We start from the raw sequence: 13,217 nt of genomic DNA, 5'->3' as shown, positions 1-13,217 counted from the left end.
TTGCCTGGACTGGAGAATTTTGGCTATAAGGAAAGATTGGAGCTGCTGGGTCTGTTTTCTTTGGAACAGAGGAGGCTAAGGGGAGACCTGATTGAGGTGTATAAAAATATTAGGGGCCTGGATAGAGTGGACAGGAAGGATCTGTTTCCCCTGGCAAAGGGGTCAACAACCAGGGGGCATAGATTTAAAGTAATTGGGGGAGGTATAGAGGAAATATGAGGGGACATTTCTTCACCCAGATGGTGCTAGGGGTCTGGAACTCACTGCCTGAAAGGGTGGTAAAGGCAGAAACCCTCACCACATTTAAAATATACTTGGATGCGCACTTAAAGTGCCGTAATCTACAGGGCTACGGACCAAGAGCTAGAAAGTGGGATTCGGCTGTAAATTTCTATGATTCTATGACTTCCCCATGCAACACCCTCCAGGCCAAGTCCCCAATAAATAAAGGGAGGACTCCCACATAGAGAGCCCTCCATTGGGGACCCCCGCCTCCCCGGACAGCATCTGAATCATTTACAACTATTTTAAGCAGAAGGTAATATCAAATGCCCCCTTTTTGCACGGGCACTAGAACCCACAAATTAACAAATAAACTTTAACGGAAACTTAAATCGGTCAAATTAAAATGTGTTGCCGGGGATAATGATGCACTCCAGTCCCTCCTGTGCCCACCTCTCGCGGAAGGCCGCGAGCGTACTGGTGGACACCGTGTGCTCCATCTCCAGGGACACCTTGACGCGAACGTAGCTGCAGAAGAGAGGCAGGCAGTCAGACTGAATGACCCCCTCTACCGCCCGCTGCCTGGACTGGTTAATGGCCACCTCGGCCAAGCCCGGGAGCAGTCCTACAAGGAGGCCTTCCGACCTGTCCACTCCCCTCCGCACCGGGTGCCCAAAGATCAGGAGTGTGGGACTGAAGTGCAGCCAAAATTTAAGGAGCAGCGCCTTTAAATAATTGAAGAGGGGCTACAACCTCACACATCGTACATACACATGGAACATAGACTCCTCCGGACCGCAGAAATTGTAGGTGGCCTAGGAGTCCATGAACCGACTTTAAAAACTTATCGCACAGGACTGGCCCATGCAACACACTCTAGGCCAAGTCCCCAATAAATAAAGGGAGGACTCCCTCATAGTGCGCCCTCCATTGGGGACCCCCGTATTCCCCGGACAGCATCTGAATCATTTATAACTATTTTAGTTCCTGAATCACTTACAATGGTGTGTGGGCTAGTCCAACTGCTAAGGATCTGATTTTCTTCAGCACATGAGTTGCACATTTCTTCTGGATCCTTGGTCCGGTGATGGTTAACTGCTTGTGTTCTGTTCTGTAGCTATGCTTAATAGTGTTCCACAGAAGTTCTGTTTGATATTTGTGAAAACTTTCCAGGAAGTTTTGTAGACTGGCTACAGAATGTGTGTGGTTAGCAGGGCTGACACTTTATCAAAAGCACACTTCACAAAACTGCGGGACTTTCATTGACATTGCTGCGATTTATTTTAATACAACAGTGCTATCAGCTGTACTGTCCCTCACTATCACCATGATTCAGAATGCCAGGCAGAGAACAATCTGTGATTGTAAACTACTGAAATTTACTATTCAAGTTTATTTTAGTGGACTAGAATCCAAGCTTCCCTTTAATGGGGTTGAATCTATTCTGAAGGTTGAAAACTAATCTTTTTCCTACTTTTTAGGGAGGCAATGCCTATATGATGTAAGGACCTGAATGTTTTTCAGTTTTCTTTAACCTTGCTGCTGGTTGAATATTTTAATTAGCGGCATTTATATAATCTTTAGCATCGTCGAATGGCCCAAGGTACTTCACAAATGTTAATGAGAAAAGTTAATGAGAGTTGACAGATAATTATGGTCAAAGAGGTTGGTTTGAGGTAGGAAGAGAGGTAACAAAGTGGAGAGATTTAGGGAGAGAATTCCGAGTGTGGTGAAAGCTGGCTGAAGGTTCTGCCAGCAGAGGTGGAGAGGGAGGGTGGAACAAAATGAAGTCCAAAGAAGGGAAAATGGAGGGGGCATGCAATGGAACATAGGGCTGAAGGAGGCTACAAAGAAGTGGGAGGAGTGAAGCCATGGAGGGCTTTGTAAATGAGGGCGATGGTTTGAATTCAAGGTAGGGAGATGGGGATCTGCTGTAGTCTGTCGAAGTGAGGGGTGATGGGCAAGTGAAACATTGTGCAAGATTGGATGCAGGCAGTGGAGTTTTGGTTGAGTTGAAGTGTATATAGGTTGGAGCTTGGGAGGCCAACAAGGAGTGCAGTGGCATAATTAAGACTGGAAGTGAGAAAGTCGTGGATCAGGATTTTGGCCAAGTTTCAAATAGATAGTCTTAATTATGGAAAAAATAAGGGATTTGAAGTTCAGGTCAGGGTCAGACAAGGCACCAAGGTTGTGCAGAGTTGGATTCAGCTGGAGCAAATAGCTGGGGCGAGGGATGGAACTGGGGACTAAGATAGGGAGCTTATGACAGGCCTTGAACAGGATGGCTCAAGTCTTGCTGTGTGTTGAGTTGGAGAAAGTTCTGGCTCATTGGTACGTGTTCACAGATTGTTACTCAACATATTCACAGGTGGAAAGAAACTGCAGTCGTGATGACACCTTACTCTTGTCTCGAATCCCTACAGCAAAATTAACATGTATTTTCAAATAACAGGACAGGGAAAATATTGTTTTAGTGAAGAATCTAACATAATTGCATTGTATTATATATCCATCCCCTCCAGTGATATCCTTATGACATTATACACTGTATTCATGCCTTGCAGTTAAAAAATTTCAACATTGCTCTGCTTGCCCATGCCTGGCGTAATAACATTCCAACACCGATCAGTTTCTCTGTTAATGTAATGATATTCCACCATTCAAATCGCTTGTTCGTGCCCTCTAGTGAAACGTTCCACCGCCTGAATGGCCCGCATTGCACTGCCACTACACTTTTTGTCCCTATTTTGCAGTTATGATTTTCCAACCTTGTCCCACTTCTCTGTTGCCTCAGGTGATCGTATTCAGACATTCTATTACCTATTTCTGCCCTCCAGTGGAAATACCCGGAATCCGGAATGGCCTCGGTCCCGAGGTTTCCGGATCTTGGACATCACACCTGTACTAACTTTTTAATCCAGATTTATTTAATTAACTGGTGGGATTTGAACTCTTGTCACCAGATTATTAGTCCAGACCTCTGGATTACTAGTCCAGTAATATTACCACTATACCACCATTCCATTGTACAGCATGTCAGTGCCCACCAGTTAATTATCAACACTAGTTGGTGCCAGAGACCGTACTTAAAGTTTCACCTCATCTTTCCTGGCCTTTTCACTAATCAATGTCTGAGATCACTGCTTGCATTAGAATCATAGAAATTTACAGCACAGAAGGAGGCCATTTCGGTCCATCGTGTCTGCATCGGCCGACCAAGAGCTATCCAGCCTAATCCCACTTTCCAGCTCTTGGTTCGTAGCCCTGTAGGTTACGGCACTTTAAGTGTACATCCAAGTATTTTTAAATGTGGTGAGGCTTTCTGCCTCCACCTCCCTTTCAGAAAGTGAGTTCCAGACCCCCCTCTGGGTAAAGAAATTTCTCCTCGTATCGCCTCTATACCTCCTTTACTTTAAATCTATGTCCCCTGGTTGTTGACCCCTCTGCCAAGAGAAAAGGGTCCTTCTGATCCACTCTATCCAGGCCCCTCATAATTTTATACATCTCAATCAGGTCTCTCCTCAGTCTCCTCTGTTCCAAAGAAAGCAGACCCAGCGTCTCCAATCTTTCCTCATAGCCAAAATTCTCCAGTCCAGGCAACATTCCTGCAAATCTCCTCTGCACCCTTTCCAGTGCAATAACATCTTTCCTTTAATGTGGTGACCATTGTCTACTTCTATTCTGTAACTTTTAGCAGAGTTTGGCCTATTCCAGACTTGTATCCTCCACCCTTATCAAATGAAGCATTAGAGTCCAATTCACAACTGAAACACAAGTGGTCCAGGTCAGAAGGAGTCTTGAATGTGGAGGAGTTGGTTTTGGCCCTTGTGGAGTAGTGCTTGATGTTGACCCTGAAGATTGAGGAAGCCTCTGTAATGCTCAAAACCTCCTCCAGTTTCCTGGTTGGTATTGGAATAGCCTTGCTTAGCCTGGTGCTGAAACAAAGTCTTCCTCACACTAGGGGCTAGAATTTCCCCAAAGCCCGCCAGCATCCACTTGCCGCCCAAAAAACCGCTAAGGCTGGGAAGATTATCGCCGCCGAAAAATTCCTGAAAAAAAAAGTTATCCGCCCAGCGAAAAATATGGGCCTTGCACCCCAATCTGCGTGGAAAAGTGCGATTTTGGCTAGATTGGGCGGTGTCTAAAGAAAATGGGCGAAAAATTTAAAAATCTATAAAAATTTACACTGAGGCTGTGGGTTGGGCCTAATTAAAACCTAATTAAAAAAATCCAAAAAACATTCCCAAGACACTTTAAAATTAAACCACCCCAAAATAAATAGTAAAAAAGCAATCACTTACCTTTTTCTTGCAGACCTACTTACCTACTGCCCAGCTCCGCTGATTCTCGTGGGCGGTTTTACATTTTTTTTTATACTTACGAAAGGGTCCATGCTCAGCCAAAGATTGCGCCAGGGCGATCTGTGAACATTACACGCCGGCGGTCCACTCCCCAGCGCTACTTCGAAACCGCCGGCGTGCCTCAGCTGGGGAATTTTTCGGCGACCTGGTTCTCGCCCAAGACGGCTAATACCGCTGAGAAACCGGGTGGTGAAAGAGTGCAAATACTAGCCCCAGTGTATGTGATTCAGTTTGGGTCAGTAAAAGGAGCCTTGACCAGTACAAGGGAAGTGGTAGCTGGCACACCCGTTGCTTAGACCCTTTTCAATTCTGTGCTAACCAGCAGGCTCTATTCCAAGTGGCTCTGAATGTCCGGAGAGAACAGATTTCCTGCCCTGCTTCTACATCACGAATTCAAGCATCAGGCTGTCTCATGCCTAACATTAGTTGAATTTCCTTGTAACTACTTTCTGGCTTGAAATGTTGGATCTCTGTGGGGATGAAAAAGCAATTAAAGTGAGGGTTTTCTCTATTAGGGAAAGTTTCAAACATGGTGGGACACTTAAAAGGTGGTGAAAGTATTCTTCTTTCCCATACGAATGTCCCCCTTTCAAGCCAAAGGAAATTAATCATACAAACGAAATTGTCTCTTATTTCTATCCCTTTCCTTTCTACATCCTTTATTTACGGCTTGGGTCAGCTAACTTGTTCAAGCCCAACGTTGCACCCTCGACTCCTACAGATCTATTTTACATAGATTTTAAACGTTGCATTGTAATGAGATCTGACCAAATGAATGGCAAAATTGTATTTTTTATTACTTATACTGAGGCATGTAATGTATGCACCTGTGAATATGCTCACAGGTTGGTAGAGCTGTTGAATTGTGATTGGCTTAGCCAGTCACGTAATGTTCACAAATCTCAATAAAACCCCAGTCAGTTGGGTTTAGGAGACCCACAATGAGGTATGCGGTTGTGAGCCTAGTGGATGAACTGGTAATGTGTAGTGTGATTGTTAAATTTTTGTTAATAAACCAACTAGTTCTTAATGGCAATGTGTTGCTTAAGCAAATAACCCATGAAGCAAATACATTACAAGGCACATTTTAGAAGTCAATTCTTTACTTAATCCTCAAGTTGTTTGAAACTATTACAGACATTGGTACATGGACAGATACAACTTTGTAATGAGTCCTTTCAGACCTCAATTTAAAAAAAGAGATTATGACAGAGAGCAACAAAATGAAAGATGCGAAACAGCACTGAAAAGAAAAGATGAGAAATAGCACTGAAAAGAAAATTAAGACAAACAACTGCAGAGGAATACAGCGGTGAAATAGAATCCCCTCTCCACCCCTTCCCTCCCCTGCTCTCCGCCCCTTTCCCCTCTCCCCCCAGCCTGTTCCCTTCCCCCTCTCCTTTGCTCTCATCCCCCCCCTCCTCTTCTTCCTCCCTTGTACCCATGCCACTTTGCTCCTTCCCTCCATTTTGCTCTTCTCATAACACTTCTCCAACCAAAGTCCTGCTGTTATTTGAAGTGACTCTGGCTACTTTATACTGTGGGCAGGATTTCCTGTTCTCGCAAAAAATTCCCAACCATCCGATGCAGTGGCTGGATTAACTTCAAATAGCAGCAGCACATGATGGTTGGCATATATGTGACAGTGTGATGAGCTCATGTTACTGTTATTTGAAATTCACAGAGAGCAATGCAGTGCTAGATTTAAAGATCAAAAGGATGATAATCAGTTACAGAAGAATGCACTCCACAATCACATGACAATGGAACTCATACTGGCAAATGCCACATACATAATAACCTTGACATCAACCTATGATCTCGAACTTTCCTTGCACTTTAATAGGGCAACTTTAATATTGTCAATGCAAAAAGAAAAAAAAGATAGACTTGCATTTATATAGCGCCTTTCATGACCACCATCGGATGCCCCAAAGTACTTTACAGCCAATAAAGTACTTTTTCAATTGTAGTCACTGTTTTAGTGGAGGAAACTCAGCGGCCAATTTGTGCACAGCAAGCTCCTACAATCAGCAATGTGATAATGACCAGGTAATCTGTTTTAGTTATATTGATTGAAAGATAAATATTGGCCAGGACACCGAGAATAACTCCCTTGCTCTTCTTCAAATAGTGCCATGCGATCTTTTACATTCACCTGGGAGAGCAGACAGGGCCTCGGTTTAACGTTTCATCTGAAAGACGGCATTAGGTTTTCAAACATGAGTATCCCATAGTGTAATTTCAGGGTCATGCAGTTGAGGAAACATTGAGGACTGAAGGCAATTTGTGAATCTGAACAGTGTGAATTCCATAACAATTATTACTCGATTTCTTTATTTCAGTTGTCCTGTTTAATGCCCCCCACTCCTGATCAAGTTAAATGATTTAATTGTAAAGGATTGCCTAGTATTCCAAGTTAACCTCCTGGCCTCTTGAGCAGATTAAAGTGGATTAATGATTTATAAAAACTTTCCGTTAGTCGGCAGTATTTATCTCTATAGTATCATAACTCAACTTTAGCTTGTGTACCAATCACTTCTAAGCTGCTGTCTTCCCATCTTCCCATTCCAGAAGAGGAAAGACTATGGCCCGGATATTTAGGGCAGGGGTGGTGAGGGAACGGGAAGGACAAGGAATGCCGTGGATTTTTAACTCCATGGAGTTAAAAACAGATTTCCCGCCCAGACGCCAACCATGCGTGGCTCCTTGTTGGGCAGGGAGCGCTGTAGAATAGGCCGCAGCAGTTGAGGCCTATTCATAGGAGCAGGTAAGTTTCCACTACCCGGGGTAGAAGTCAAGAAAGGGGGGGTGGGTACAGTGTGGTTTGGAGGGTCGGTGGGGATGATTGCGTTGGGTCAGGGAGAGATTGGAGGGAAGAGACAAAGGGAGTTGGAGATAAATCGTGGGCGGCGGGGGGGGTGGATGAGGGGTTGGGGGAAGAGTCGGTGATTGTGGGTGATCGGGGGTCCAATCGCTGGGTAGGTTATAGGTTAGCTTGGTGCGCTGGGGAAAGCACTCCAGCTCCTCCTGGCCCACAAGCAGTGCTGAAAAAACACTTGCCTTTTCCATGCAGCGGTCCTCGCCTCCCTTTAGCTGCCGGATTTCCAGAAGTCCGGCCAGCATTAAACCTGAAACACAGATAAAATCTTAGGCACGCAGCCTCTTTAAAATAATGAAATGAACAACCCACTTCCTTGGAGCGAGTTTGTTGTCTGCACCGCCACCGTCCCCCCCTCCAATCCCACCTCTATTAAAACCGGAAGTGGGCGGGTTCGAGGCAGGTTGGGTTCGGATTTGAGATTTTTTTAAATTCTGAATTCCCACCTAACACAAATCTATTTTTGGGGATTTAAATTCCCCCCAATCTTTCAGATGTCATGTAAGCAGCAGTAAATACCTTCACACTGAATTGTAGAATAATGCTTGGTGGGTCAAGTGTAGATAAGTATGTGAGCAGAAGTTGGTTTAATATATATGGTGAGAAACTGAGCCCCAGTGCAGATCCCTGGGGAACACCACTTGTGATATCCCACCAATGAGAGAATGTTCCCTTTATCCCTTTTACCTCTCAACAAATTACTGATTCATGTCACAAGGTTACCTCCATTTCCATGTGCTTTCACTTTTGTTAATAATCTCTTGTGTGTAACCTTATCAAATGTCTTCTGGAAGAATGTATAGACAACATCCATAGCCACTCTCTTATCCACCATGATAGTGATCTTAAAAAAAAAATTAAACCACGTTAGTCAGACATGACCTGCCCTTCACAATTCCACGTTGACTCTCTTAGATCAACTGATACTTTGCTCTGTCACTGTGTCTCTGATGATAGATTCCAGTAACTTCACCATAATTGATGTTAATCTGACGAGTCTGTAGTTACCTGGATTCTCCCTCCCTTCCTTCCTTATAAAATGGAGTGATGTTTGCAATTTTCCAATCCAAAGATACAATTCCTAAAACTAGAACTTTGGAAAATTATGACTAATACACGTGCAATTTCTAGACCTATTTCTTTTAATACCCTGGGGTGGAAACCATCAGATCCTGGAGAAATGGCTATTTTAAGTCTCATTATTTTCCCCATTTCTATTTGTTAACTTATTTTAAATCCCGAGTTCCTCCGCTTGGCCGATTTTTAGGTTTCTTTGTACCACTGATGATCGTTTAACAAGGCTGCCATTTTCTTCTTATCTATTAAAGTCTTGCCTGAATCTGTTTCTAATAGGACAACATTCCCCTTCACCACACTCTCTTTTAATATATTTATAAAACCTTTTGCTGTAAGCTTTGATATCCCTTGCAAGTTTTTTCATATTCATTTTTGCACCTCTTTTTATGAACATGCAAAAATGATGGTTTGCAAAAGACCAGCTGATCCAGCAAGCCTGCCCCACATGCACGATGATCTAGGCCCATTGTGTCTGTGCCGGCTCTTTGAAAGAGCATTCCACTTAATCCCATTCCTTTCCCATAGCACTGCTAATTCTTCCTTTTCACGTATATATTCAATTACCTTTTGAAATTCTTATTGAATCTGCTGCCACACCTTTCAGGCAGTGCATTCAAGGTCATAACAACTCGCTGCATTTAAAAAATTGTCCTCATCTCCCCTCCAGTTCTGTTGACAATTATCTTAAAGCTGCATCCCCTGGTTACTGACCTATCCACCAGTGGAAACAGAGTGAATAAGGACAAACTATTGAAACCCCTCATAATTTTGAACACCTATTAAATATCCAGTTAACTTTATCTGCTGTAAGGAGAACAATCCTAGCTATTCTACTCTCTCCACATAACTAAAGATCCTCATCCCTTGGTATCATTCTGGTAAATCTCCTCTGCACCCCCCTTCAAGACCTTAACAATTGAGGTGCCCAGAATTGGACACAATACGCTAGCTGAGGCCTAACCAGTGATTTATAAAGGCTGAGCATAACTTTCTTGCCTTGGTACTCTGTGCCTCTGTTTATAAAGCCAAGGATCCCATTTGCTTTTTAACTTCTTTCTGAACTGAACCTGCTACTTTCAAAGATTTGTGTATGGATTTGTGATGGGAGGAAATTGGTTTGGTGGGATAGGCACAGGCCAAATTGATCGGTCGTCCACGACAGTCCTGTTTGTTTATCTCACAGAGGCGGAGAGATGTGGAGTTATAATTAATAATAACTTTTATTTATATAGCGCCTTTAATGTAGTAAAACATCGCAAGGCCCTTCATAGCAGTGTTAACAAGACAAAACGGATACATTTGACACCGAGCCACAAAAAGAAGAAATTAAGGCAGATGACCAAAAGCTTGGTTAAAGAGGTAGGTTTTAAGAATATAAGAACAAAAGAAATAGGAGCAGGAGTAGACCATTTGGCCCCTTGAGCCTGTTCCGCAATTCAATAAGATCATGGCTGATCTGATCATGGACTCAGCTCCACTTCCCTGCCCGCTCCCTATAACCCTTTACTCTTAAAGGAGGAAAGACAGGTAGAGGCGGAGAAGTTTAGGGAGGGAGTTCCATAGCTTAGGGCCAAACAGCTGAAGGCAAGGCCACCGATGGTTGAGCAGTTATAATGAGGGATGTTCAAGAGGGCAAAATTTGAGGAGCGCAAACATCTTGTGGGGTTGTGAGGCTGAAAAAGATTACAGAGATTGAGGGGGGGCGGGGGTGGGGGCAAGGCCATGGAATGATTTGTAAACAAGGATGAGAATTTTGAAATCGAGGCATTGTTTAATTGGGAGCCAGTGTAGGTCAGAAAGCACAGAGGTGGTGGGTGATCGTGACTAGGTGCGAGTTAGGATACGGGCTGCTGAGTTTTGGATGACCTCAAGTTTACGTAGTGTAGAATGTGCGAGGCCAGTCAGGAGTGAGTTGGAGTAGTCAAGTATAGAGGTAGCATATGAGGGCTTCAGCAGCAGAAGAGCTGAGGCTGGGGCGGAGGTCCCTTCATTCAAGTCATTAATATGGATTGTAAATAGTTGAGGACCCAGCACCGATCCCTGCGGCACCCCACTAGTCACTGTTTGCCAACCAGAAAATGACCCATTTATCCCGACTCTCTGTTTTCTGTTAGTTAGCCAATCCTCTATCCATGCTAATATATTAACCCCAACCCTGTGAGCTTTTATCTTGTGCAGTAATCTTTTATGTGGCACCTTATCGAATGCCTTCTGGAAATCCAAATACACCACATCCACTGGTTCCCCATTATCCACCCTACTCGTTACATCCTCAAAGAACTCCAGCAAATTTGTCAAACATGATTTCCCTTTCATAAAACCACACTGACTCTGCTTGATTGAATCATGCTTTTCCAAATGTCCCGCTACTGCTTCCTTAATAATGGACTCCAGCATTTTCCCAATGACAGATGTTAGGCTAACTGGTCTATAGTTTCCTGCTTTTTGTCTGCCTCTTTTTTTAAATAGGGGCGTTAGATTTGCAGTTTTCCAATCTGCTGGGACCGCCCCAGAATCCAGGGAATTTTGGTAGATTACAACCAATGCATCCACTATCTCTGCAGCTATTTCTGTTAAGACCCGAGGATGTTAGGCATCAGGTCCAGGGGACTTGTCCGCCTTTAGTCCCATTATTTTTACCAAGTACTACTTCATTAGTGATAGTGATTGCATTAAGTTCCTCCTTAGTTTAGTCTGCTATGTTAAAAGTTTCTTTGCTTAATAATGTCTAACTTTTTTTTTAGTTAGACTGTTTATTATGCATGTTCTGGTGACTCACACTGTTCAGTGTGTGCTCTGTTCTTGGCATGTTTTCCTAGTTTAAACATTGATTAAAGAGAGTGTTCTTGCTGTGTTTTCTATGTGTTTGGCTTGTGCTGCTCCAACATGTTTCTGGCTCTCGTGTATCTTGCTTCCCCAGGCCCCTTGATTATGTAAAACAAGTAGTGCCAGAAAACAATTGTCTTTTAATTTGTTCTATTTTATTTCTTAGGTCCCACCTGGTATTAAAGTGTTGATGAGTGCAACTCGGAGCACATTTGAGCAACAAGAGAACATATACCGATTCCAGATGGAGTATCCGGTTCCTGCTTACCTGTTAGCCTTGGTAGCTGGGGATCTAATTTCTGCAGATATAGGCCCACGGTAAGTACTTTTGTGACTAAAACTGAAGCTGGATTTTCATACCCTATTCCTAATTACTAAGCCATAAATCTAAATCTAATTTCTTTACCCATATCTACCCCTGATTGAAATATACAAAGCCTGAAACAGCAGGATTAATTGAGCCAACACTGAGCCATAACTGTGTGCTGCTTTAAACTAGCAGTTTCTCTCATTTTATTTAATTTCCTGAGGGATATGAATAAGCACAGATAAAATCTCCCAAAAAGAAAAATTCCAATTGCATTAAAGCAATTAAACAAAACTCTAGGTCCTGAGCCAGTGGTACAGGAGAAAAGGGCTGTTATAAAAGTGCTGCTACGATGCAATGTGCAGTTTCTTTTAGAAGAGCTTTGCCATAGATGCATGTGTTTTGGTATGGGAAAATCTGCTTCACTCTTGTGGCAGTTAATCAGAGTTAAATTGGGGTGCATAGTGCTCGTTTTTTAGGCGTGAAGCGTGCATGAACTTCTGACCGGATGTGCGCAACCTGCCATATTGGCTAACAACAAGCGAGAAGGGTCCCTGCTGCAACATTGGTTTGCTCTGAGGCAACTGGCACTGGCTGCCTCTGTGAAAAGCAATCCTAAACATTGCATATGTTTTTAAAAAAAAACGTTAAGCACTTACCACGATCACCGGTGTTCCTGGTCCCAAGATCACCGTCATCCAGGCCCTGGCCCCGATTCCCCAAACTCTCTCCAACGCTACCGACCTTCAGTCCCACCCCCCAGTCCTCCGAGGCCCTGATGTCTTCTCCAAGGCTGGTCTTGGTGTCATGCGCACCACCCCCCCCAATGATTGCAGCCTCCATGTCCCAGCCAATCTCTCCTCCCTCCCTCCCTCTCTCCCCCCCCGCCCCTCCCGCCCCCAATTGCAGATGCATGGTCCACCTGATTCCTCCCCCCCCCCCCCCCACTTCGATCACTTACCACAACGTCCTATTGATTATGATGATGCCTGATATCCGGGGCTCCTCGGACGTCACCATTTATGTGCGGGATACCAGAGGTGCGTTCCCAAGCACATGCTCCCGAGTTTAACTCCGCATTCTATGGGCCCAAATTTGGCCAGGAGTTGCTTTTTTTTTTTGGAGCAACTTGATTTTTTTGGAGTATCTTAAAAATCGCAATTCTGCACATTTAATTTGCGTCAGTGTAAGTGAGTTAGTTAAGATTCTTTTTAGTTTAGTTTTTTTTTCAAAAGGGGGCGTTACCAGCCACCTACGCCTGTTTTGGCCATTTAAGCTAGTTTGGACAGCTAATAGTTACTCCAAACGAACTTAGGCCAGCGTATGTGGCCACTTGTGGCTGCACAGAAAAGCCTTGTGGAGAGTTAAGAAATCAGCGCAGGTAAATACGTTTAAAACACCAAGCACTAAACAAAGCAGTACATTTAAAGCACCAAGCGCTAAACTAAGCACAAAAATAAGCATTCAATAACAAATAAAAAATAGAAGGAACCCTGCACCTAAAGCACCAAGACCAAAGTAATAAGCAATCAATAAATAACAA

The 13,217-nt window shown here is 43.7% G+C and overlaps 1 protein-coding gene across 2 annotated transcripts in view; it reads left to right on the top strand.

Annotated features, from left to right (window-relative positions):
* Positions 1 to 13,217, top strand: part of rnpepl1 (arginyl aminopeptidase like 1) — a 72,429-nt gene that overhangs the window by 12,895 nt on the left and 46,317 nt on the right. For both annotated transcript variants that reach the window (XM_070883404.1, XM_070883403.1), the window contains exon 3: positions 11,534 to 11,685. In XM_070883404.1, the coding sequence (XP_070739505.1) occupies positions 11,534 to 11,685 (152 nt within the window). The remainder of the gene's footprint in view (positions 1 to 11,533; positions 11,686 to 13,217) is intronic.

This window comes from Pristiophorus japonicus, chromosome 6 (assembly GCF_044704955.1).
Source record: "Pristiophorus japonicus isolate sPriJap1 chromosome 6, sPriJap1.hap1, whole genome shotgun sequence".
NCBI classification, from domain to species: Eukaryota; Metazoa; Chordata; class Chondrichthyes; family Pristiophoridae; genus Pristiophorus; species Pristiophorus japonicus.
Note: the sequence above shows the minus strand (reverse complement) of the source record. Positions and strands in the feature narration are given on the sequence as shown.